This window comes from Molothrus ater, chromosome 1 (genome assembly GCF_012460135.2).
Source record: "Molothrus ater isolate BHLD 08-10-18 breed brown headed cowbird chromosome 1, BPBGC_Mater_1.1, whole genome shotgun sequence".
NCBI classification, from domain to species: Eukaryota; Metazoa; Chordata; class Aves; order Passeriformes; family Icteridae; genus Molothrus; species Molothrus ater.
Window position 1 is genome coordinate 113,911,008 of NC_050478.2, and position 27,289 is coordinate 113,938,296.

The following is a 27,289-nucleotide window of genomic DNA, read 5'->3' on the forward strand; positions in this document are numbered from 1 at the left end:
GACACAACAAAATTACTATTTAATCTAAAAGATACAAAAATACCTGAAGATATTTAAGTAGAGCTTCTCTTTGGGTGTAGGTGTGTGTTTGTGTATCTGCACATACCTACTCAGCCATAAACATGCATATGCAGAAATATCTACTTAAAATGTTTGCATGTAAGTGAGAGGAAATGCAGAAATGGCAAAGCCAAGTTTCTTGGAGAGCTGCAGTAACAGAAGTGGTGACTGACTTCTGCTTTGAATCTCAGAGTGGGAATCCTGGGCTGATACTAGGAGCATATATTTGGGTCCATTTTCCATCTAACGCTGCAAGTATGACAGCCAAATAAAAGGCAGTGGTACTTGTGTTTTCTCAGATCTTCTTGCTTGTGCCTAAAGTTAACACAACTGAGCTAGACCTGTACTGGGAATTCAGGCACAGCGATACAGTGGCTGGAGGTGTTGGGTTGTTTCACCTAGACATGCTCAGATTTGAGTTGGATATTTTGGCTTCTGAATCCTGGGCAGATACAGAGCTTTTAGATGGGGGGGGGTCTGTATTTGACACTATTTTTGTCTGTCAAATAAATGGGTATCAAAACCAAGGCTTAAAATTAGGTGTGTCTTGCCACTGGGCATTTGTACCTGTGAGGTCTGTTGTGGAATTAGATGTTGTGCATCCATCAGTCTGTTCCTGTACACAGCCTGGACAGGAGGAGGAGCACTGAGCTGGTTCACAGGCTCAGATATACGGACTTAAACCCTTGCTCTAAATCAGGCACGGAACTGGATCTCTGGAGTGGAAAGATCCCTTTAACTGCTAGCCAGAGGAATAGAGGACAGCAACAGCTGGCTGCCTGGGCTGGGACAGGGGATGGTCAGGTTTCTTCAGGCAAGATTGGCAAAGCAGTGATGAACTGTGCATTGCACCAAAGATAAGACATTAAGCAGCTTAGAGTTGTCAGAGCTGGAATAGTTGTACATGTGCCCAGCAGCAAAGTTGTACTGTTAGTAATATGGGAGTCTCAGGAGCCTGGGCACCTACAGGAGTAGGCAGCAGATGTTTGGAGATGTAGTCTTTTACCTTAAAACTTTTCATTTGTATTTTGTGGGAGGCAAAGCTGTAAAATATATAAGCCATGAAAGAAATAAGACTAGATCCTAGCAAAAGGTTTTATGATATCTTCCAGAAGGAACCAAAAGGTTCTCTCATAGTCACTTTAGTTTGTGCTTCACAATGTCTCCACAAAATAGGAAAGTTGGCAAGTTCTATGCAAGGCCATTGCATAGAATTTCAGGTAGACAAACTGAGGCAAATGGCAAGGTAAGATGAAAACAAGTTGATCAAGGAACTCATGTACTGCCTGCTTAATTTTTTTCTTTGGCCATGCTCTTTGGGAGATGCAAAGAATAATAACTATAAATCAACAAATTGTTAAGAAATACAAAGGAGGTAAAAAATAATAATGAAAAAGATTGTATGACAGCCCTAGCTGTCTTAAGTAAAATTTTCAGTAAAACATTAAGATTTTATGACCAATACAGTAAGAAATCAATCTTTAATAAGTTGACAGCACTGATTAGGTTTGCAGTTAGTTGTAATATGACTTTTTTACAAATCATGGCATGTTAAGGATGGTACAGAGACAACTGCATTATTAGTTTGGTGAAAGGGCTGTGAGGGTCATGAAAGCAAATATTTAAGGAAGAAAAGAAACTTTTTAAATGTTGTAAAAGATGAAAACTAGGGATATGGAAAAATTTATAGTCCCTTTTTGTCTTGTTTGAAGAATTTGTTTGAAGAATTTGAGAAGCTCTATAAGCATTCACATATCAGTGCAGTGACTTGTGTAAATGTACTGTAAACAAATAAAACACAGTCTAGGATGATTCTTTTTTCAGATGGTAACACAGAAAAAATGAGAAGCTTTTGACTCTTGCATTCAGTTAGTATGTACTACCGAGCAGAAGGTAAGTGTAGATGGTTCAGTACATCTGAAGCAAGAAAATAAGGAAGACTAATCTGAGAATTGTTATGCATTTAAATCTGAGGTTGGCTATACATTACAGAATTAAATCCTAGCTCACTTAAAGCTGATGGGCTAATTTGTACTTGTGGAAGGCCAGACATTTCCCAGAGGAATCTGTCTACTGAACACAAATGGTATTCAGATTTGAGTTAAATGTACTGGTGGTCAAAAACCAGAACTCAAACAGGAGTTTTTCAGTTCAGCTAACCATTCAGGCAGAATTGTCTTAAAAGCAGAGCTCTGGTTTTATTTTATTTTGTTTTCCTCCCCAAAGGCATACTTTTTTCCCCTCATTCTGCATCCTCAGCTGTTGGTTATCAAACCTCTGTTGGAGAATTTAATGAATAAAAGTGTGTGAGGATTAACTTGATTAGAAGTTCATGTATATCAAGCAGTAAAATGCTGTTGTAATGTGATGGTTCAAAATCTTATCAGTAGTAACTTATAAATAGTGCTACATTTTTTGGAAAGCTTTGCTGGAAAGGATGTAAACAGACTGGGCACACTGAAGGGAACTTAACCCAGGACCCTGCTTCTAATGTGGTAATTTCCTTTTTAGTTTGATAGCAGTTTCCTAGTTCCATACCTTACTGAGCAGTTCAATAAAAAAAAACCAAAAAAACAAAACAACACCAGAAGCATAAGAGGTTGCAGGGACTTAGAAATATAAGGCACGTTATCAGCATTTTCTTGGGGCATGAAATCAACAGTGTTATTTTAACTGGTGTAGCAATTGCCCTTTCTAAAGAAGTGACTCACTCTTGAATGATAAAAATACTCAAGTGTTCACTGCTGCTCCATATGGCTCTGACTTAAACAAAGGGTCTCCTTCAAGGGCCATAGGATTGCCAGGCAGGGAAGTCCTCATTGCACACATGGCCCTGACCCTGCTCCCACTCAGGGTAATTCTGCAGAAAAGGTTGCTTATATTTCTCAACCTGGGATGCTGATTATCTGCTAGTGAAAAAAGAATTTATCAGCAAGCATGCTGTACATGTAATTGCTAACACACTTTTTCTTTCTTAAGCATCAGTTTCCTAGGTATGATAATGGTCTTGAGAAACACTGAGGACTTGTAGAAGGAGGTGGAAAGTGTAGGTTGTATTTAGGTACTTGTAACATTTAATCAGTTCAGTTACTGAAGAAAAGTATGTAGAAAAGGAGGAGTAATTGGTCAAAACTCAGGAAGAGTAGTGATAAAAATATTTGTTACAATTATTTTGATGGTGTATTTTTCTGGTCTCATACAAAGAATTTTTGTGTCAGTTAGAAACCTTGGACTTTGAAAACTTCCACTGGAGCTTTGGTTCAGCCCAGGTTGGGCTGAACTCAGTAGGTCATGTGTTTGCTTAGGGTGCAGGACTTGGGCCTTTTGCCTCATAGAATGGTATTGCAGGCTAACTGCAGGCACTGGACCTTAAAGCAGCTGTGTCTCTTCCACTGCCTTCCTAGAGGGCAACCTTTGGGGAAAAAAGGGAAAACTTCCACTGAGGCCTGCAGTCATGAGAATAGATCCTTTGTACTTACCTGGCACTACATTCACAAAGAGCCAAACATGAGCTTTCTTCTTTTTGCTTCTTTTCAGTGAGAGACAAGACCTCTCACTGAAACTTAGTGACAGTCTCACAGTGATATGGTCGTAATTTCAGTCATAGCCCAGTCAATAACCCCTAAAAAAACCAGGACCAAGAGGGATGTTGCACCAACAGGTTAAGTGTAATATTTAGTATTAGAACCTAGAACTAAAGATGTTTTGGAGATAAACAGGCTTGTCATTTAAAAATGAGAATGACAGCAACTCAAAAAAAATTGTAAACATGCTTGCCATTACAATTTTAATCAGTGATATGTTTTCTCATGTGGCATGATTTTGCTTGCTTCAAATTTCTAGACCAATTTTTTGAAAGGTTTATATATAAAGAACAACTCTTCTCCAGATATTAGGGCTAAATTCTTACTGCAAAATTTTAACAATTCCATGGATGTCAGCCAAGCTACCCAAATGAATGGATGAAAGGTGTTTCTGTGTCAATATTGATTGCTTTAGAACAGTGATAATTTTTTTTGTGACTTGTTAGCTTTAAGCCTGAGTAAAGCATGCTTCTATTGATGCTATTTTTAATATAAAGTTGATGATTTCTTATATCTTTTCAGAATAAATGAAATATTTGTAGTACAAGAATGAATGCAGTAGGCCTTTAAGCTAAGTCTGGACAGAAGCTTTGCAAGCCTTTTGAAGTCTTAGAGAAATAAGAGGCATTTACACTGTCAAATGGTGACACTTGATTGCCATCATCACCAGGTCCCAGCAGTATGATCTCTTGAGTCCCCAGTCCTACTGATACATGAAAGTCACTGATGGATTAGCTGTTTATTGAAAGTGACTCTGCATGCACTGGAAAGTTAATGAGGGTAGCAGTGATGTTTTAAATCCTACACTGCAGGGATATCCAACCCAATAGAAATTCCTGTTATAAGCAGTTTAGTTTTAGGACATCAGAATAGAGTTTGCACTTGTCCATCTTCTTAACAAGTGTAAACAACAGAATACTGACTAGAATAAAAGTACATTAGCTAAAATAGATTAAGGACCAAAATTATTATACTAATATATTATTTTAAAAAGCAATATTTATATATAGCAAAATATCTTTGCAATGTTATTAATTAATCTTTGTTTTTAATCTTTGTTTGTACCTATATATCTCATGAAAGTCATGAAACTGCTATAAATGTTGAATTCTCTACTAAGGAGACTGGTTAAAAACTTATTACAGCATGTAGTGTTAGTGTTTTCTGAGCAGTGTTTTTGTTACTGTTCTACACAGCTAGTTTTGAGAGCTTGGTGTAATCCTGATTAAGCAAAGAAGCTCCAAATCAGATTATACATCTGTTGGCAATTAGATGGAACAGTCACCACCTGGGAACAGTATTTCTACTGGAAAAAGGAAAAAAAAATCCACATTCCATGGTATAACTAAAATACAGTTAAACATAATCCTCCTATCTCTTCCTGAACTATATTCACACATATTAATAGTCATGGCCTTTTTTCCAACATGTAGAAATGAAAATGCCTCATGGATGACAAAACTCCTTCAGACTGTCATGTTTTATTGACTAGTGTTAGAAAAACTGTGGAACTATTTTCACTATGTTATCTGAATAAAGAAAAATATGGGAGAATCTTTAGCACAAAGAGAATCAACTTGAGGAATTGAATGAAGGAAAGCAAGAATTAGGGGTAGATAATAATTAGAGATAGTTAATAAATAGTCTCAGAAGGTGAGTGGTAGAAGCCCCATTTTTAACATAATAAAAAATTTTATCACTAAAGAATTTAGTTTGGCTGATAAACCTACTCTGACAAGAAGGTAGCTTAGATAACTCATGCTACCCACCCACATTTTTATTTTATGTGGTTACGTGACTCTCTTGGGCAATCTAGGTAAATAGAAAATTATACAAACAAAATATTTAATAGGTAAATTTTGTTTTAACATCATATGAGAGGACTTGCTGGATGAGACGTTAGACATTCTGCTCTGAGCAGTAGCTGCCTGTGGTGAACCTGGTCTGGTGATTCACATTAGCTGAGATTAAGCAAGTGGATTATGATGTTTTTCCTGGCTGAGCATACTTGGAATAAGACTAAAGATGTTGTTTCATGCAACATAGATGTGGTACAATTTATAAATCTCTGAAAACAAGCTATTCTCTTTTTTATTTACATAGGACTCTGGGTGAGTATGATAAAATTATATGCAATGCTTACCAGCTCTATGGCGTTGAAAGTATTCTTATGTATTTAGAACAAAAAGTATTCTTATGTATTTAGAACACTTAGTGTCTTTATAGAATTGAGCTTTGTGCATAAATGTTGTGGTGGTTTGTTTATAGAACACAGGGAAAAGATTAAATTCTGATTTCTGTTTGACTTTATTGGAGAATAAATTTCTCAACATTTTAGTTGCCAAAGTATTTTAGTAGACATCCTATTTCGTGCGATATCAGCTATTTCTTAATTTTAGAATGATATCATTTAAGTATGAAAATTGATAGTATGTTTATGATGAAATTAAAGTATTTTGTGGTGGCATGTAGTATGAAAAAATAGCTTCCACAATAAGTAGATTGTTAATTGTTGAAATGTTTTCTGTTTGTAAAAGGTAATTATAAGGTATCTAAAAGATGTGGAAGAAATTTTTACTATTAAAATTAATGCTAGAAATGTGGTATGCCAAATAAAGATCTATCATCCATTTTCCTAAGGTAAACTTATTCTTCTTAGTTAGTTTTGTACGTTTAAATTAGTTCATGTTTACACTGAAAATTGTCTATTTTCTTAATTGATATGTATATTCCCTCTTTGTCTTGGATTTCAGTACTTCCACAGTGCCCAGACTAAGTATAATAATTAGCTTTATGTAAAATCTGTTGCATTTCTCTTTCAAATGCTGATGCTTATGTAACTGACTGCTTTGCACAAGCACAAATATCTAGAACAGCTTCTGAGACTCTAATTCTAAAGTGAATAATGTCACTGGTCTCACGAGAAAATCCACCTATTTTATCTCTTGTAAGAGTGAATAATTGAATCACACAGGTAGATGAAATTCCACTCCATTTTCAGAAAGTGTTGGGAGTACAGTAGAGAGTATCTGAGGAGCTATGTCTGTTCTTTCCTCTCTAGCCATTATTGACAACAGCGCTTTTCCCCCAGAGATCTGGGACTGGGCTCTCAAACTCCACTCTTGGCCAGCTGAAATGGAGTAATGTGACATTCAGTTCACTCAAGAACTTCTGTCATTGCTGCTTTTACTCAAGTAGAACATTTGCTCTGCTAAGAGAGTAGGAAAGTTTGTGTTGCAGCTAGCAAAAAAAATGTCCTTATGGATTTCCACTAGGAACATCCAGCTAAGCAGAATGACGCATGCAGCATAAAATTTACAACAAAAAATGTCTGTTTCAAATTGTGTCCCTAGTCTAAACTCACCAACCAACTTCTCAGTAGAGAAGTATAGTGAAAATTTACTCAGCTAATGACTAGATCTGCCGAAAGAGATGAACAACTGTAGCTCTCAGTGGTTTCAGTTGAAGTGGAGCTCCTCCCTCCTACAGAGAGTAAGCCATTTCAGAAGCTGGGTTGTATAAGTTGCTGCAGCCAACCTTGAAAACTTCTTCTTGCTTATTCCTTAATTAAATGCTTTTTTTCTTCTTCATTTTTTAGGCTTTTAAAATTTGTTAATTTATTTTAAATGGAATTGTGATTATGCAAATCAGTCTTAGAGTACATCATCCTATTGAAGTCCTGTTGGGCTATTTTTTAGTTTTAGCACTTAGAGGAGTATATTTTACAGCATAAACTATGTCTTATAGGGAGACATTTCTTCTTGTGCTCTGATCAGTGTTCAAAATAATTAACTCCTAGTGAAGGCAAAACATCTGAGCTGAAGCAGTGCATTATTGCACTTCAGCTGAAGCTGAAGTATTATTGGAAAAGCTGTAAGAACACAGTAAGATAAAATCTTATCAAATCTGACTTTATTTGAACCTTCATGGTCTTGAAACAACATATTTTTATCAATTTCAGAATGGATATATGCAGTATTAAAAGAATCAAAATACTGTTTTCCATAGCTTCATTAAAAAATACATGGTAGCCAGAGGTTGTTCCATTACTCAATATGGCAGCTATATTAAGATTACATCATCAAAGAATTTAATTTCTTTTATTTTGATGACAAGTGTTCCCTGAGGCTGCTATGTAGCTTTTCAGTAAAAGTCTACTGAAACTGTTTCCTTGAGTCTAATTAGTTGAAAGTTTTTACCCTGTGTTCCAGTGAAAGCAAGCCAATCATCAAAATAGTTATTTTAGTCACTGAAAGGGTTGTCATTACAGTATCTGTATTTAGATTGGATTAAAATGGAAAGATTGGTGCTCTATTTACAAGCATGAAGACTATCAATATGATTGTCAGACATAATTTGTTGTTTATAAGACCAGTTTTTAAATGTTTTCATTTCAAGGCTACTTCTCCTGAAGAATACCTGATATTTTTTTGTATCTTTTTGAGGGACTTAAAGGCTTTTCTTTTGCTAAAAATGCCTTATTTTGTCAGTAGTTTTTTGTCTCAGTATAATTACGACTGTTGTAGTAGATATGTATTGTGAGACATAAAACTTGTAATAGAAAAGCAAATAATATGTCAATTTATGATAAAACTTCACTCTAACATATATTTTGGGCCTTATTATTGTATAGATTACAGTTCCATGAATCAGGAGACTTTTCTTTGACTTCCATGGTTTTGCCTTGGTATGAAACTAGTATATAAGATCAGGCTGAATTGCATTGTCTTTCAGTTTAGCTATTTTGGACTAAAAAAGGCATATATTATAGAACAAATTGCTCCCTCCTAGTAAGGACTTTTCTTAAATATCTTAAATGTGAAATATCATCAGCTTCATGCTCAAGAAAGGATGGACTGACAAACCACCTCCTTCTAAGAAAAGGTCTCTTGTACCAAAATGATAAGAGATTTGAAATTACATTGGAGAGTTTTGGGAATACTTGCAAGTAGAGCTATGCTAAGTTAATCTGACAGTATTGGAGTCTTTGTGGAATTTAGTGATAACAGCTTGAATCCATTTAAATCCAATGATTTTTGGCACAACATGCTGCTGTTGGTTACTCATAAATCCTCTTCCTGCACCTTTCAAAATGTAGATCATATTTTACTAGTCACAGAGGAAGTTTTACATCCATCTCCTCTTTCTTCCAGATTGCTGTCAAAATGAGTGAAACACCTTCAAGCAGTTACTCGGCGAATCATCCAAACTCCTCCGAGAGTGAGCAGAGTTTGTCTGCGCGCCATTTCAACGTTACCGAACCTGTTGTGGCAAAACGGATTTGTTTCTATAAAAGCGGAGATCCCCAGTTTAATGGAATCAAAATGGTTGTTAATAGCAGGTCTTACAAGACGTTCGATGCCTTGCTGGACAGTTTGTCCAAACGGGTCCCGTTACCTTTTGGAGTAAGGAATATTAGTACACCAAGAGGGAGACACAGCATCACCAATTTGGAGGATCTGGAAGATGGAAAATCCTATATTTGTTCCCATCAGAGGAAAATGAAGCCCATCAACCTGGAACAGGCCAGCAAAAAGCCACTGCCCTGGCAGATCAGCAGGCCTGTCAGCGCTCGTCGGCGAGCTGTGCAATTAGCAAGGCAGAATGAAGATGGGTTTGGCCATCGGGAAAGCAGGATAACAACTCCCAAAAAGATGCTTGTTTTCAAAAACGGGGATGTAAGACTTAGGCGCACCATAGTTTTGGGAAAGAAAAATACACAAACATTTGAGGCCTTTCTGGATTATATGAGTGAGTTAATGCAATATCCAGTTGCAAAGCTCTATACTACTGATGGCAGAAAGGTGAGAGAAAGGACGAATACTGACTTTTTTTTGTGATTTCTTCTAGTATATTTTAAATAAAAAAGAAGTTGTATCCACGATTGAAACATGGTCCTGATGTATGATCTGATGTGCTAGATTTCATCTGTTTACCTTCTATGCTTTTTTCCCCCTTCAGAAGGGCTGCTGGCTTGGAGGAAATATACTGGAATCTTGTGAACAGAGAGAAGTTAGTGAGGACACATTTCATTTTAAGCCAAAGAGAAAAAAACAATTTTTTTCCTCTTACTCAGACCTTTTAAAGGCATGCTCCCAATTCTGTACTTTTATCCATTTACACGAGATCTTCCTTTAGTCTTAATGATATTTATGTGGGATTCTTAATGTTTAGAACATGGTAGGGAATATCTAATGTCTACATGCATTTTTATCATTGCACAAATGCAGAGTGGTTTGCTATTAATGACTTGGAACTCTGACACCTGATTGCCTATCGTAGTTTCAAACCATGGACCAGGTTGTGTACCTCTAAACTCGGATGGTGCAGCACTAATAATTCAGATTTTAGTCTCATGTGCTGTCTGTATAATTTCATCTCAGTGCTTTTTCTGTCTGCTGTTTAACCACAGAAAAACACTTATGGTTACACTTAGCAGATACCTAGAAAGAGAAATCTATGCAGAACTGGAAGAGTTCAAAAGAAATCTCCTGATTGCCCTTCACTTGTTGAAATTGTATATTAGGTTGGGAAACTGTCCATATTACCTACGAGTTAGTGAAGTACAGTTTGTAAGTGTTAATTTGCAATATATTTTGGAACATACATTTAAAACTGTCAGACAAGGCTCTGAGCATTTTGATCCAGTCAGATCTGCTCTGAGTAGAGGGTTAGACTACATGATCTCCAGAGGTCTTTTCCAAAGTATAATGCTCTATGGTGGTGTCCTATTCCTTTGTGGAAGTATGAGTCAACTGCTTGTGCTGTATTCTAAATTTTTCCTCCATGTCTTCATATGTATACCTACCTCCAAATGCATATTCATATTTCATGACTATGAGCAGTCACTGTGCAACAATGAAACAAAATTACATGTCTAAACACTTAAATTTTAGGAAAATTTTGATCTGTTTAACAAAATTTTGATCAAGTTGCTTCTTGAAGTAATTATCCACTATATTCATATAACTAGATACATCCTCACAGAAATAGGAATTGCCTTATAGGAATTGAAAAATTAATTCCATGCTGTGATGCATATTTAATAGTCTGCTGCAAATGAATGTAGAGACTAAGGAGTGAAGATATTAAAGCTTGAAAGAGATGAACCTCTTACATTATTTTTTGGTGGTTACTAAGGCAGAGAATTTAATGTTACTTTTTTTTCCAGGTTCCTAATCTTCAGGCCCTGATATTGTGCTCTGGAGCTGTAGTCGCAGCGGGGAGAGAGCCTTTTAAACCAAGCAATTATGAATCCCTTGGGTATTTGCGACCTGCTAGATTGCTTGGAATTGGAAATCGTGTGTACCCAAAAGCAAATGCCAAGTCAGAAAGTGAAAAGAGTAAGTTCTTTGAATTAATTTGTATTTTAATAATTTGTTTATCTCTCTCAGCATAAGACATAAACAGTGACAATCTTACTAGGATCAGGATATTCAGAAAGGCCAGTTGAAACTGTTATATCTGCTGTGACTCCTCTATAAGCTTATGAAAGATCAAAGTGTTAATTTTCTTTTTAAAATGCAAGTTTCTGCTAAATACTCAGCTACTATGCATATTTTGTTTCTGATAGACTTAAAACATGGATGAAAATTTATGAGTATACTTCACTTTAATTCACTTGATTGCCATTGTTATTAATTTTTTTGTCAGAATTAATAATAACAGTGGTAAAAGTAAAACCTCAGGCTACTTCAGGGTCTCATTGAATTGCTTGGGCAAAACTTTTCTTCTGGTTTTCAGAACTTAACAAGTGGAGGTTTGGCTTGTCATGACTTACTCTTCTCTTGTTGCATAAATAGGAAAATAAGTATAGCATCCATCCACTCACAAATTCATCATGTTTTTGAAGCTGCTTTTGCCTAAACAGAGTGTTGTCCATTCCTAGATCCTCATGGCTGTTATATATACTTTTTAATAAGTTTGGGAAAGATACACAAATATGTACTTTCTCTTTGGTTACTCACTGAGTTGCTCCATTGAAAAGGATCAGGAAGGATCACACTGATAAGATCAGGAAGAGTGTGAAGTGGCCAGTGGATGAGCCAGAACATGAGGAGCTCTTGGAGAGAAGTCAGGCTAGATGAATAGCCTAAGGGAAATAAAATCCTGCAGTACCAGAGCTTTAAATCCTATGGGAATTCCTGACATTAGAGCATCCTGTAGGGCTGAGGTGCTGTCTGCAGGAACTTCCTTAATCCAGAGTACTGCCTACTCTTGCTACAGCTTCATGCTGTACTGGAGAACCCAAGGAACACTGTAATTGTTACTGTACTGGGACTTTCCACAGTAACCCTGACAGTGTCATGGAGCACATTAATATATGACATTTGATTTCCATTTTCTTGAGGGAGGTCCATTCACATTCCTTGCAGTTTATTATCTCCCCACCAGGCTATTAATTTAAGTTTTTTTCAGCCTTCACGTACTTTGACTTGCACAGTTTGAGACCTGTTTGCAGAGCATAACTAATGAGTCAAGAGAGAATGAATAAGAACATTTTGAGAATGAAAGATCTGCAGAAACAAAAATCCTACCTAGATTCTGCTTTGAGACAGTCTTGCAATTGTAGAAAACCTGAGTTATTGAATATGATTATCTCCTGCTTCTAATTCTTAGTCAACAGCAATCAGAAGGAGGGAGGAAAAAACCCCCTCTTTTTGTCTTTAACCTGAGAATTTAAAAATATGGGATGTAGGAGATATACTGATGAAATGAAAGCATGGAAAATGAAATTTCAGCATCTTTGTTCCAATTCCATTTCCTGAGACAAGGAAGGTGAGATTTTTACTTTGTAAAGCATAAGTTCTGATCTGTGTTAGAAAAATTAGTACAAGCCTTTGTTTCTTATTCAGTTCATGGTAAAGCCATTTGCCTCAAGTTATAGACATGTTTCCATAACAGTAATATATTACTGTAAAAGTATTGATGTGAAACCACTTAAAAAACCAAACTTAAATTCAAGAAATGTAGATAAGTTAATATTATATGTGTTAAATTCACTTTTTGCAAGTGAAACCTATCTATTAAATGGTGGATCATATACATATTTAGATACCAGTAGCAGTTGTTCATACCTTTTTATGGGTGTACCTGCACTGTTTCCCTCGCACATGAAGAAGACCTTGGAAGACAGCAAAACTTTTTTCTTACTCATGTTGTTTTAGCTCTCAACTCTTCAGTGATAACTATGTGGGAGAGATAAGAAAAAATTTTTAAAAGACCCAAGTTATTGCAGAGTAATCAAAATATATTGTGGGAAAATATATTGTGTATGCTAACACATTTTGGGCCACATTCAAAAATCACTGAAGTCTAGAAGTATTCTCATAGGCTTTGCTGAGTTTTGCACATTTTCTACAGTACAGATACATAAATGTGTTCCAGAATGACATGATTTAAGTTCAGATTTTACAAGGAGTTCAAGAACTTCAATGTTTCCTTCTTTACAGAAGGTCAGAGGATTGGATATGAACCCTTTTGTCACATGTCAGTGACATTACAAAGAGTAGTTACTAATGCACTGTAGATTGTAAGATTAAGCCCAAGAACATATATATTGACCTTGACTGACATGTTTTAGTGATAACTGTAAGAACTAGTAGGAAGTGATATGATGATCACTAAAGCATGAAGAGGAAGTAAAGCTGGTAGCTCGAAACTCAAACAAGTGAGTACCTATGAATCCTTTGAAAAGCTCAAGACAACATCAGCTCTCAACTAAGTATAAAATGAGGTCATCCAGTACTTTTTTTAGGCTTTGGAGCTTCAAATAAGACTGTAGTTCTGGCATTAGAAAGAACTTATTGTAAAATAAAAATAAGTGGACAAGCGTTTAAATGCTTAATTCTTGATTAAGACTTTCTCATATTTCTTTCTCTGAAAACTTCATAGATGAATAGTGAGATTACCCATGGGAGTTTTTTTCTGTACTTTCTAATGCAGAATAAATAAAAAAAGAAAGTATGTAAAATAACACACTTCATTAGCATCTTTGATACTAATTTTTCTCCTTTCTTCTTTTCCTTTGTTGCCTGTCCACTGTCTCATCATCTGGATCCTTATCCATGGTACTTGCCTGCTCTACTTTCTGTCTACTGAATGAATCTGTATTCTTTCAATGTAATTATGGGTAGTGAGAGCTGAAATGGACTCTAGTTCAAGATCTCAGATATTCTCAGTTTCTTCTGATAAAGGATCCAGCAATGATAACAACTCAAATGATAACAATTCAGATTCTTCCTATGTTCTTGACAGCCATAATGGGATAGGAGGAAATCAGTCAGTTATTGGTGAAGACTTATCTGTGGCACAGTATCAAGACGACATTGAGAAGTCTGTTCATGTTAACCAAGATGGCAGTATCACAGTGGAAATGAAAGTTCGATTCAAAATTAAAGAGGAAGAAACCATTAAGTGGACAACCACCGTAAGTCGTGCTGGCCTTTCTGATGACAAAAATGTCTCCATCTGTAATTCTTCTGCAATGAATGTGGAAGACTGCTCATCCAAAGTAAATACATCAGACTGTATAAATTCAAAGATGCACCATTTTTGAAGAGCTGCAATAAAGGAGAGGAAGACTCGTTACAGCAATCCAATGAGGAAGTGTCAGAAAAAGAATCAGAATCTGATTTGAAAACTGCTGATTGTAATGTCTCTGAGAAGAACAATTCTGCAGATTTAGATGTAAGCAATGTACCTGAGGAAAATATCAAGCCTCGCTTTTATAGGCCTCCCACCCCTGGGCCAAGGCGTGTTAGACAAAAGAAAGCAGTAGTAGAAAGTGTCACCTTGGTATCTGAGAAAGACGTTCAAGAGAAGACAATAGGACAGTTTTCCTACAGTGAGGAAGTACAGAATGGAGAAAAAACATCTGAGTATTGCATGGTAGCTCATTCAAGCAGAAAAAAATCAAGTGTCAGTAATCCAAAGTTTAATGAGATGAGTGACAATGGTTTATTAAAGCTGTCTTCAGAAAATATAAAGGAAGAAATGCTTTTTAAAGTAAGCCACAAAAGTAGTGAGTTAATAGAAACCACAAACAGGAAGACATTAGAAGTGCCTAATGAGGATGAATTGGTACAGAATATATTGGAGAAATCAGTTGTGGAACAAGGTACATACAGTAGTTTAGTATCAACCTCCAAAGCTGACATCAGTGGTTTCATGCCATTGTCAAAAACTCACCAGACAGCTAGGCCAGGTACAGCAGATCACATCCATAAGTCATGTGATATTAAACAAATAAAAAGATCAGTGAGTTCTTTCATTACATATTCAGAATTATGTCAGTCAAAAGAAGAAATAAAATGCCAAGCTGCTGATTTCATAGGTATTTCTCAAGATTCAGTGCATTCAGCCTGTGCTGGACATAACCAAATGAAAGAGATGGCATCTCCATACAGTAAGAGTCCTACTGAGAAAGTAAATCAAACAACTGGATTCTTTCCTACTGTTACTGAAAGTGAGAATCAAACCAGTGTCACAACTGAATCTATGAGGACAACACCCATTGAGAACAACGAGTCTGCATCATCCTTCACCGAAAAGAAAAAGAAGAAAAGAAAATCATCTAGCTTTCTAGAGCAAGATAAGCATCAAGAAATTTCAGGGATAATTAGAAGTGGGGGACTGCATATCACACAGATTCCCCAACAGAGACTATGGATAAATATTCTGAAATGCCTCAGAAAAAAGGATCTGAATATTTTGTAAAAAACAATGATGGGTCTGCCAATTCAGACAAAACCATATATCTTGAAGATGAGTTTGATCACCAGGATTCAGTGGAACAAAATGGATCACCGTCATCTAATAAAAAAAAAGGAAGTATTAACAAGAAGTTAGCCAAGGTAAAACTGAAGTCAGGCAAAAAAAGCATTATCATTTCATCTGCAAAGAGTGAAGATGGTCTGAAGACAGCTGCCTCAAACAATGAATCTGAACACAGTCAGGATACACTTAGTACTGAGAAAGAAGGCACACACCTTATGACCAGTTCTTTCAAACAGACACCTGACTCATCAGTGACTTCAAAGCCATTGTCAGAAGTGCCAAAAAATCTTAGCTTTGAAAAAGAAAAGGAAAGGAATAATTCGGAACGTTTGCTATCAAAGAAAGAGAAAAAGCAAAAGATGATGAAAAAAAATCTAGGTAAAGGTGTAAATAAGAAAAATATGTTAGAGAGTGTCATTACACTAGAGGCTCTAAACCAGGAGGATTTTCAAGAGAAGGTTGTTGAGCATTCACGTGAAAACTATGTCCAAACTTGGCTGAAAAATTCTTTCTCAAATTCTGTCTTACCCCCTATAAAGAAAAAAGAAGGGCCTGTAGAGAATAGCAATGCCTGTTCTTTTCCTAAAGAAAATACAGATGATTCTATAGAAAAAGAAGCTAGACTTATCACAAATAATGTTCATGTAACTGGAAAAACACATCTACTTGAAGATAATCTAACAAAAAAACCTTTAAAACCTATTGGTAAATTGAGAATTTCAGAAGACTCAGCCAAAGATTCAGATGAAAGACTATCTGACTCTTTGATTCTTTCTAATACATCTATACTAGAAGAAGCCAACTATTTACTAAAGTCGGAATTTCATCAGGATAGTAAGCTGCATTTGTTTCATGAAGCACATGACAATGATAAAAACATGGCAGAAATTGACATTCAAGTTACCAACCTATGTCAAAGAAAAAGATCTGAAGTTGCTGTTCAAGCTGATTGCACAATTGTAAGTGAGAAAATTGGAATTGAAGTTCAGAATAATTGCATGTCTAGCATGTTGCTGCATGAACTTCAATCAGCCTTGCTTGGTCTGCAGAAAGGACATAGTGGATGCATTGGAAAATCTTGCAGCTTTTCGGATCTTTCTCCTGCAGCTTTTGGTTCTTCCTCCAATGCCCTCTTAGCCTGGCTACTTTTACTGAATCTGAGAGAGAGTTTGATTGGGACAATCACAGATGATATGCAAAAAAATAACTGTAGCTGTTCTGAAATATTTACACAGTTAAAATGTCTGAAACAAACTGCAACTATAGAACAAGCTGGTGAGCTGAAGGCTGTCTTCTCACATCTCCAACAATCAACAGAAAATAACTTAGTACACTTCAGGAAGGAACTTGAAAAGCGGGGCTCCACACATGAAAATGTGCCCACATCTGAAATTCCGAATGATACACATTTGCATGAACATGAAGAATCAGTTGAGCCTTGTACTGTGATGGACAGTGTCAATTCTGAAGAAGCTCTAAAATTAACTGGGGAATCAGAAAGCTGTTTTGATATAGAGAGGGATCTTTGTAAGGAAGCAGAGACTTCAGACATGACTGCTCCCGGAACACTAGATGGTGAATTTGCCAATACTAATTCAAATACCTGTAGCCTTCCATCAGCTATAGAGACACCAGAAAGAAATGAAAAAATGCCTGGTAGCCTATATGAAAAAACTCAAGATATATCATTCACTAATGAAGAGTCAGAATCTTCAGTAGAACCTAACTCCACAGTTCATAGTGTAACTTCTAATGATAACAATTGTATTTTAGACCAGGATACTTCTGAGTTAGAAGGAGAAAAAGGCATTGTACCTGTTAGTACTGATAAAAGTGAAGATGAGGATGTTGATCCAAATTCATCAGATATTGACAAAACCCCTAAAAACCAAGTTACACTAGATGCTGAAACCTCTCTAGAATATAATAATGAGGATTATTCTGTACAGGGTGACAAAGAAGATGAAGAAATATCTGAGGAAACCTCTGAGAGGTTATCTACAGTCTCTCCATTATCATTTCGTTATGAATCAAAGCAAGTTACAGAATGTGACATGACTGAAGGAGAACAGAAATTGCAAGTAGAAGAACTGGAGAATAAAATGTGTTCTGACAGCTCTCAATTAAAAAAATGCTTAAAAAGTCCTGCTACTTCAGACTGGTCAGATTACAGACCAGATACTGAAGAGAGTGATAATAACTTTAGAGCATCCAGTGACTTGACCAATGAAAGTGGGGAGGAAGCACTTGAAAAACATTATAATACTGGCTATGTAAAGAGAACTATTGAAAGACTCTATGGCAAGACAGAAGCTTCATTTAAGCCTGACTTTCATAAAGGATTTCCTTATATGTCGAAGGTATTTCAAGCGATACTGAAGGATTCCACTCTGCAGTGGGGGAAAAAATAATTTATTTTTCTCAAGAATCTATGTCTTGTTCTGCACAGAGATTTTCACATTCCTCACTACCATCACAAGAATATCCAGTAAAAGTAAACAAAGATGACAGTATATCAAGAAGAGAAAATACTCCTTTACGAACACCACAATCTGCTCTTAACAGAGAAGAGACAAGTTATGCTAATGACTGTTTAGGGGACTCTCCAAATCAACATTGTCAACCTAGCATTCAGGCTAGTGAAGATGAAGGAATATTGATAGATAAAGGCAAATGGCTTCTGAAAGAAAATCATTTGATAAGAAGGTCACCACCTGAACGGATTGGAATGTATGGTAATTTGGATACAACATCAATTGAAAGTGATGAAGTCCCATACTCTCACTTTGGCAACCTGGATCAGTACCCTGCCCTTGATGAGATCCCTTCTTCAGAACTTGAAGACATGGTAAAACCCCCTGAAAATTTTTGCAGCTACTTTAATATGCCTCACAATAGTGATTCAGACCCCTTTCAGGATGAGTCAAATACAAAAGGCAAACCTAGTCGCAATGGCAAGATCCTTCCTGCACCAAACAAAGACAAGACCAATCCATCAACCACGGTAGGTTCTACTTGCCACACAGGCTGACACCAATTTTCCAGCCTTTTCATCTGTAGAATTTAGATTACCTGATAACAAGGTGCATCCTTTGGAAAATCCTTCAAATGCTGGAACCATACAGTCTCAGCCAACCAGTGTTAGTAATGTTGAAAGAAGTGCTCTTCGTGAGGAAGATTCTCTGGATAGACTCCATGCAATATGTGGCCAACATTGTCCAATTCTTATGGTAACAGTAACACCAATTAATGAGGAACAGAGAGGGTATGCCTACCAAAAGGCATCTGATATTGAGAACCAGCTGGGTCCATATTTGTTGGCCAAAAAGAGTAAACATTTAGAATGGTCAGGTCAAGACCTGACAGACAAAAATAATCATGTAACTTTGAAGAATAACTCTATCAATAAGATTGTCAATAATATCTTTAATAGGTTTTATGCTGATAACACCTTAGATTTTATTAGTAACTTTGGGATACTCGCATCCTCAACCTTGAAAGACACAAATGTTTTAGGGGAGTTACATATTACAGAGGATATGAATGCAAACCCCATGGAAGACAGGAAATTGTCAAATTAGTATATACAAACACATACGCAGTGATCTTGTCACAGGCACAAATACTGAGCTACCCAATGGAAAGACAAAAAAAAGTCAAACCTTAAGAATGAATTTAATTTACATTGTTGGAGAAAAATGTTCTCCCATGTTGGCAGATTCAGCAGAAACCTGTCACTCTGAAACATTTCTGAAGTGTGACACTTCCTTAAATAGCACTGAACATAAAGCCTCTGAAAATCTGAAAAACAAAAATGCCTTTCCTACAGAAGAAGACAAAGAAGAAGTAGTTTGCTCTTCTACAATGAACAGTGGAAACAGTAAAGATGAGAAGGACTTGGAATAAAGATCTTGGAATTTCCATTATATTAGAATAGTGAAGACATCTTCAGAAAAAAACCAACTACATAATAAACTGCTGTATGGCACAACCAGTAAAACTCCCAGTGTGAATGACTTGATAAAAACAAGTCACAATTGTATATCAGTGCTGAAATACAAATATTAATTAATTTTTTATGGGAACCACTATACAAAGAAAAGTTGTACTTCCAAGGCAATGATTTCTTGGCTAGGAAACAGTTTTTCTGTGAAATATTATCTTTTAAGAGGTAGTGGTGTACTAATAATCTAATCTTAGAGAAATGTTGGCTGCTTTTTTTCAGCTGAGAACTGAAATTTGAAATACCTGCCCAAGATTTTTATATTCCAGGATATTTGAGAAGGAGTTTGAAAACTGCCTTTCAATAGAAATACTTTTCCCAGAAGAAAATCAACAGATCCGTTTAATTTAAAATGGAAAGTAGGAAATACTATTCAAATGCAGTAATACACTAACAAGTAGGAAACAGAAGTCATGTTAATTTTATATACATACACATTATAAAATTGCTGTTTGAGATTTTAAAGGCCAGCTGCAGAATATGTATGTAAGTAAATAGATTTTTCCATGTAGGATTATCCAGACACCAAATAAGGATGCCTATTTAACTCAGAGGACACTAGAAAAGGGGCATATTTAGGAACCGAGAACAGAGACTGTTTGCAATGGACTTCCTGACCGCTGTTGCCATATTTCCTTCTGAGACAGCACCACTTACTCTTTAAATTGTTCTACATATACTGAAAGTTTTAGTTGTGTGTTCTAACAAAACCTCTGTCTATATTTTAGAGATTGTATTTGTGGATTTGTTTTGGGTTTTTTTCCCTTCTTTGATTTTTTTTTGTAAATATGTTGTATTTTGAGAATCCAAGGCATATGCAATATGTTCCAGAATCTTTAATTTGTTGTTAGAGTTATTTCGGATACCTGTTTACAGCATTTTTTAATACTGCATGTACGTAGTAAGCACCTATATATGGTTTACAATTTTCAGTAAATGATGTAACACACAAAATTTGAAGATATTTAATGTATATTGTGATTAGGGAGAGTGTTTCAGTTTTTTGGTTAGATTTTAATTCCTAATACTGCACAGTACCCCTCTTCATTGTTAATGAAGTCAGAAGTATACCTGAAAAAAGAAGGTGCTGCTTTTCAAGTAGAGAATGAGAATTTGGCCATTCTGTACTCTTGAAGACCCTGTCTAGAATAACTAGTATGTACATGCTGTGATAAGCCCTGGGTCATGACTCTTTGGTTATCCAGATTGGGGACCTAATAAAAGGCTGATGCAAATTCCTCTTGGCCCAGAGGCTTTGATTGTGTCTGTGTGGGACAGAAGGCACGTGGAAGGGAAGTAGAAGTTGGATGTGAAGCAAAAGGGGTTTGTAGCACAGGTAGGAAACCTAGAAGGCCTCAGTTTTTTTTAGAAGTCCAGTGGCTGATATGTTTCCCCCTAAATGAATGTTATATTTCTGTTTGAAGTGGTGTATACTATGTAATAAACAAATGCTATAACTCTAAAGCAAGATGTATTGTCTAATGTATTTCACACCAGATAGCTGTGTGTTATTTCCTATACTGCCCTTGTTTCTGACATTCTTCTGTCCATCTCCACTTCTTTTGGTGTCCTCCTTCACTTGTTTTAGAACTGCTGTAAGTGAAGAGTCTCAATGGTATGTTTTCATCCCTTTACATGTTGATACAGAAATAAAACCTTTGTTTGAAAAATGCAACCTTTTTTCTATAGCTAGAATCCATCTGAATGTCACACGGCACTCTGTGCTGTAAATAATGTCTAAATTATAGGTGAGTTAACAGCTATATCTCTCCAACATTCCCAGTCTTTCTGCTGGATTCACAGCACTCTGTGCTGCATTCACAACACCTCAGTGTTTCCAGATCAAGGTTCAGGAGCCTTTAATCAGATCCTTATTACTGAGTTACTGAGGGTTACTGAGCAAACTAAGCACTCGAAACATGAGATGTGAGGTACTCCCTCAGGATACAATTAGCAGAGACCACAGTAAGTGGTGAAATGAATATTAACTGAAAGACTTGGTTTTTATTTCTGTTAACTGAAAGAGAAGGAATAAAATGGTCACCTCAGAGCAGGACAAAAGGTTGACAGTGAGATGTACCATACTGTCATAGGGTTTATCTATTCATTAGTGGTACAGGGAAGATCAGAGAATTGTGACATCATTTAGGTTAGAAAAGATCACTGAGTCCAACCATTAACCCAGAATTGCAAAGTCCACCATTAAGCCATGTCCCCAGGTGCTGTATATACACATCTTCTAAATAGTTTCAGGGTTGGTGACTCAACAGCTTCCCTGGACAGCCTCTTGTGCTTGACAACTCTTTCAGTGAAGTGATTTTTCCTATCCAATCTGAAATCCAATCTAAACTCTCCCTGGTGCAACTTGAAGCAAAAATAGAGAATATCAGGTGTCTGAGATGCACAGATATAAAAAAATTGTTTTCATAGTTAAGATTGGAGAAGGCTGAAGAGAGAACCTCACAATGCTAGAGGAACATACTGATTGACAGAAGCAAGAACACCATGAGGAGTAATATGAGCTACTTTAATAGGATAGAAAAGCATTCAGCAAGCATTCTGGGGTTTATAGAGAGTATGCCGTACATCTGGAAGGAATTCAGTTTTATCTTGCAGTAATTTAAGAAGAAACAGCCAACATAACATATAGTTCACAGTTGCAGGGACTCTCAGTTTATCTAGTTTAGCTGCTTGTGAGAGGGAAACTACACAATTAGATAACTAATTCCACGTTATTACTAAATCTCATTTTAAATCTTTTTCTCTGTAGTCATTACAGCTTCTACTAGAGAGATGGTCTAGAGCTTGACTCCTGCTTCCAATGTCTGTCATGATGTTTTCTAGTTTCCATCCTCAGCCTACTCATGGTTAGTTTAAATACACATGTCCCAAAGCCATCGCTGTAATTCACTTAGAAAAGTCTTTTTCCTCCTTGGTATCCATCAACAAAATCAGACATTTTCTCAAGTTTTCTCCTATATAAATATTTTCTCTATTTCCACTAATCTTCTGAAATGCATAAGGCATATTTCTCTTAATTATAAGGATGTTAGAAGAAAAGAAGACCATTTAATTGTTTAATGTATCACTATTAAACAAGTACCTTGACTTTTATAGCACTAATGATATAAAATATCATTAATCTAATTGCAATGTTGATCCACTGTAAGAGTTATGGGGAATATTTAATAAAATTTTCTCACCTTGTGTCACAGATTAGTCCCAGTCAGAACTAAGCCCCACTCAGCTGCTTTCTTACTTCCCCACCAATGGGATTGGAGAGAGTAAAAGAGAGAAGACTCATGGGTTGAGATAAAGATTAATATGTAAAGAAAAAGGCGCACACACAAGCAAAGCAAAACAAGGAATTCAATTCAGCTAATTTCAGCTGAATGAATGGTTTGGGTTGCAAGAGGCCTTAAGACCTATCTAGTTCCACCCTCACTGCAGTGGTCAGAGACACCTTCCACTTAGACTCCATTCAGCCTGGTCTTGAGCACTTCCAGATATGAGGCATCCACAGTTTCTCTGGTCAAAATATTTCAGTGCCCCACCACCCTCACCGTGAAAAATTTTTCTCTAATATCTAATCTAAAACTGTTCTCTTTCAGTTTGGAGCCATTGCCCCTCTTCCTGTTACTACATGCTCTTGTAAATAGTCCCTCTCCATCTTTCCTGTAGGCTCCCTTCAGTTACTGGAAGGCCATCCTGAAGCTTTCTCTTTTCCAGGCCGAATAAACCTGATTCTCTCAGACTTTCTTCCTAGCAGAGGTTCTTCATCTCTCTGATCAGCTTGCTGGCCCCCTCTGGATTTTCTCCAACAGATCAAAGTTCTTCCTGTGCTGGTAAAGCTTCAGTGTGTTCCAAACAAGCTGCTACATCTGCGTAGCTGATCACACCTCTGCAGAGATACAGATCCTTTCTTAAACAGTTCTTTTTCAGCAGAGCTAATTTGCTTTCAGGGTCCCTAATGTTTAAAGTGATGAGTGTCAAAGCTGTCATTACACAGCGCTGCATTGAGTAGAGCTGATATTTCCAAAGCAAGGAGAACCCCATATTTAATACAATATTTCAAAACTGTGTTTGAAAGGTGATCTACATTCATTGAAATTTGGTCATAAAGGACATTTAGAATAAAAGATATGAATACAACCTGACATTTCTTGTCATGCCAAACATAGCAAATTCATTATCCGCCTGCTGTAATTTTGTGAGACACATATTTCTGTATTCATTGACATGCTATTACTTAGAATTTTGATTACCAAAATGCATTTTATTTAAGAATCTTGAGTTTAAGTAATTCAGCAAGTCTTTTTATGTTTTGATAGCTAGGAAATGGAATGTGTCAGTCCTCACCAGTGATGTGCCATCTGCAGGAACAAGCTCAAGGGTTTATATTGCATTGTATGGGGATCGTGGCAGTTCAGGTCCTATTTTTCTTGATGGAGAGAAGGGAAAATTATTTCAGAGAGGCAATGAAGACATCTTCACAGTAAGTAATATAAATTCATTGTGTTGCCCTCTTGCTTCCTGCCAGATCGCATGATATTTCAAACTCTATGTGATAAAATGGCAGCTTTTTGTATGTTGCTCATATCTAGAAATGAGAAACAAGACTTAAATGTAGAGCTAAATTTAGTATCCTTTCCCAATCACTTATCCAAAGCTCATTTGATTCAACATGCTTATTGTCTGTTGAAGAACTACTGTTTTATTTGCATTGTGCCCAAGAAAGTACCTAGAAACATACAACAACAGATACTTCTTTAGTTTGCAAATTTGAAACAGGGCTACAATATTAAAAATTAAACGAAGAAGTGAAGAATTAGGATATGGAGTAAAATTTTAACCTTGTTAAACACCTGCTGCTTTATTGAAATAGTGGCAAATTTTATACCTATAATAAATCAATCTGAAACTGCCTCTGCTTCCAGTTACACAAACAAATTCTTCCTCAATTAGTTTTATATGGTGGTGATTTAGGTGAGCCAGACTAGGTCCTTTATCACAATCTGCATAGTTCCTGTGTGTATATAGGATTGTCAGGGGTTGTCTACAGGTGTCTGCTACAGGGCCATATGACAAACAGGTTCTTCTATCATTAGTATCCAGTGTAGCCACTCCCCTTCTGAGAAAAGGTGTTTGATGCCAGCCCTGATGAAGAGGTCACCTTTGCCACAGTCTCCCTGTAGATGTTTGGGATGCAGGAGTGCAGCTCTTATCCCTTTTCTCAGGAGAATCCAGCACCCCTGATACAGAATGACATTCTCCATCCATGATATCAAAAGCAGCCAGTTTGAAAGGAGTGGATAAAACAAGTGAGCAGGTTCTGACAGATTGAAAGACCCTCTTCACCACAGATGTTGTTGGCTGTTTCCTGTTGCCATTACTGAAATTAATTTCACCATTTAAAAATCGTGATGACTTTTAAATGCAAAAATATGGAGGACAGTCCCATTGTTTGAGATCTAGGATTCCCCTGTTAGGGAAGTACCCACAGCACTGAATAAAACTAAGAAGAACCTACTCTGAAATGTATAGAAAGAGAAAAGGCTCTCTGAGTGCACTGTATTTGCACATAACTGTGGTCTGTCCTCACTGCTCTGCCTCTTTATCATTTATAATACTGAGTTCAGGGAAATTCATGATACAGGTAGCTCAGTTCACACACATCTATACAATGTCAATGAAAACATGAAAATTAATTCTATGGAAAACAACAGGAGAGAAAATCAAGCCTACATTATAACAAAACAAATTATACAGTGAGGAAGGAAGACTGATGGTGTACTTCCAGTTCCTTGAAGATAAGCTTTCTATTTCTACACTTAAGTTCATAGTAAGGTTGTTTGAATAACCTTCACACAAAGTTATTCTCTCAGTGCCCTGTTATCTGTACTGGACATATTCATCCAGCCTGCCCAAAAGCTAATCTTTCAAATACAGCTTTTTAACTTGATTTAATTGAAATTTTTTGTAAAAAGAAGCATCAAAGCTAAACACAATTGTTTCCAAAAAATTGTAAGGCATACGCTCCTGGAGGGGTAGGGGGAAACTTAGAGGTATATGGGAGCAAAAATAATTTTGGAGCAGTATAGATGCTAAACTGAGACAAGTTTTATGGTCAAGAAACTTTTGCCTTTTAGTCATACATATGGTCTCGATTCATCTCCCACTGAGGCAAATATTCAGCCAGGAATTACTACAGCAACTTCCTGAAGATATTTAAATGGGATTGGCAGGCCAATTGGATTTTTGAGGGCTGTCTTTCAGAAGACCCAAATGTCTAAGGATTATCTGAAGTAAAATCTGTTGGAAAGGCTTGTTTAAATGTCAGAGTATTTATTTCCTTGAATCAAAAGTCTCACCTTACAGTTACTAAATTAATTTCTGTTGCATATCTTTTCTTTTTAAGAAAATGTTCTGTGTTTCCTTAGTTGTGTTTCTTTTACAGATCAATACTAGGAACATAGGACACCTCTACAAAATCCGTATAGGACATACAAATGTAGGAAACTCCCCTGCTTGGCATTGCAAAGAGGTAAAAGCAGTGAGAAAGAATTTTATCTGTCCAAAAGCAGTCACTATGATAGTGGATTCAAAATATCAGTAAGAAAAAAAAAACCCTGGGATTATATTAGCCTCATCAAATGCTTTCACCTTCATTTAAAGGATTATTTATGAAGAAATGGTTTTGTGTGGAATTAAAGCAGCTTATGATGTCTGGGTTGCCTGTTTGCAATTTAATATATTATATTTCTTTAAAAATATGTGGCTGGGCAGCAAGGAAGACTGCTTAACTTAGCTGCTATAGTCTGGGTCTTTGTCATGGTTTGATGCTGGCGCAATGCCAGTGCTCCCATGAAAATACATTCTCTCTGGTGTCTGCTGTGAGATGTGACCAGGAAGAAGCAAAGCAGGCCCCCACTTAGAAATAAAGAAAAGAAAACTTTATTAACTACACTACAACTATATATAAAAAGAAACACACAGGAAAAATGAAAACCTTAAAAAACATTTCCTCCTCCCCCCCACCAAATTTCCAATACATCCATCCCTCAGATCACCAACTCTCGGTCCATCACTACCCTTTAGATAATCAATCTCAGTTCATCAAGAGGAGAGGAGTCCTTCTTGTGCCATAGGCTTCCCCAGGAAACACAGCTGAAGCCTCGTGTGTTTCCATGTCACTCGTGGCACTGCCCAGAGAACATCTGCCGTCGTGACCGCTTCCTTCCATGTCCAGTGCTCTCACCACTGCACTCCTGGTGCTTCTCCCACCCTTCCATCCTCGGGGCCTCTTCACCTCCCCTCGCTGTCCAAGGCCCGGCCTACCTCACCAGGCCGCATGGCTTCCCCTGCCCCGCCCAGCAGCAGCAGCTGGGCAGGGGAGGTCGGAACCTTTCCCCTCAGGAACCCAAGAGAGGAGTTTCCTGGGAGTGCTCTGCTTTTAACCCCTGTGTTCTCAGAGGCGTATCCATGTCCCCAGTGGCCACACTAGGTGCCAATATTCAAATCTGAACACCTATTACCTTGACCACAGCATCCCAGAAAACTCACTTCCTCTCAAACTACGACAGTCTTCTACAATCTTTGTACGCTACAAAGTGCCTGGAGTTTGTTTAAACCCACAAAGTCACTGAACCCAGCCTAGCCAAGTCCGCCCCAAATTTGTGGCTGATGCCTTTGGGTCCCTATGCACAGCACCACAGCTACCTTGCAAATGTTTCTCGTTCTGTGTCTCTGACAAGAAAAGGACAAGAAGAGGTCCTTTTCCCTCCTCATGTAAAAAATATCTTGATGCAGGTTAAGCAAATATAATAAAGCAAAGAGAATGAGGTTGTTGCATTTCAAGATCAGG

The 27,289-nt window shown here is 36.9% G+C and overlaps 1 protein-coding gene across 1 annotated transcript in view; it reads left to right on the forward strand.

Annotated features, from left to right (window-relative positions):
• The first annotated feature begins 8,809 nt into the window (after nucleotides 1-8,809).
• Nucleotides 8,810-27,289, forward strand: part of LOC129046715 (oxygen-regulated protein 1-like) — a 32,425-nt gene continuing 13,945 nt past the window's right edge. Inside the window, 10 exon segments of the mRNA XM_054515138.1 lie at nucleotides 8,810-9,448; nucleotides 10,816-10,987; nucleotides 13,781-14,179; nucleotides 14,182-15,291; nucleotides 15,294-17,789; nucleotides 17,792-18,437; nucleotides 18,439-18,979; nucleotides 18,981-19,302; nucleotides 23,757-23,920; nucleotides 25,883-25,969. Of these exon segments, the coding sequence (XP_054371113.1) occupies nucleotides 8,810-9,448; nucleotides 10,816-10,987; nucleotides 13,781-14,179; nucleotides 14,182-15,291; nucleotides 15,294-17,789; nucleotides 17,792-18,437; nucleotides 18,439-18,979; nucleotides 18,981-19,302; nucleotides 23,757-23,920; nucleotides 25,883-25,969 (6,576 nt within the window).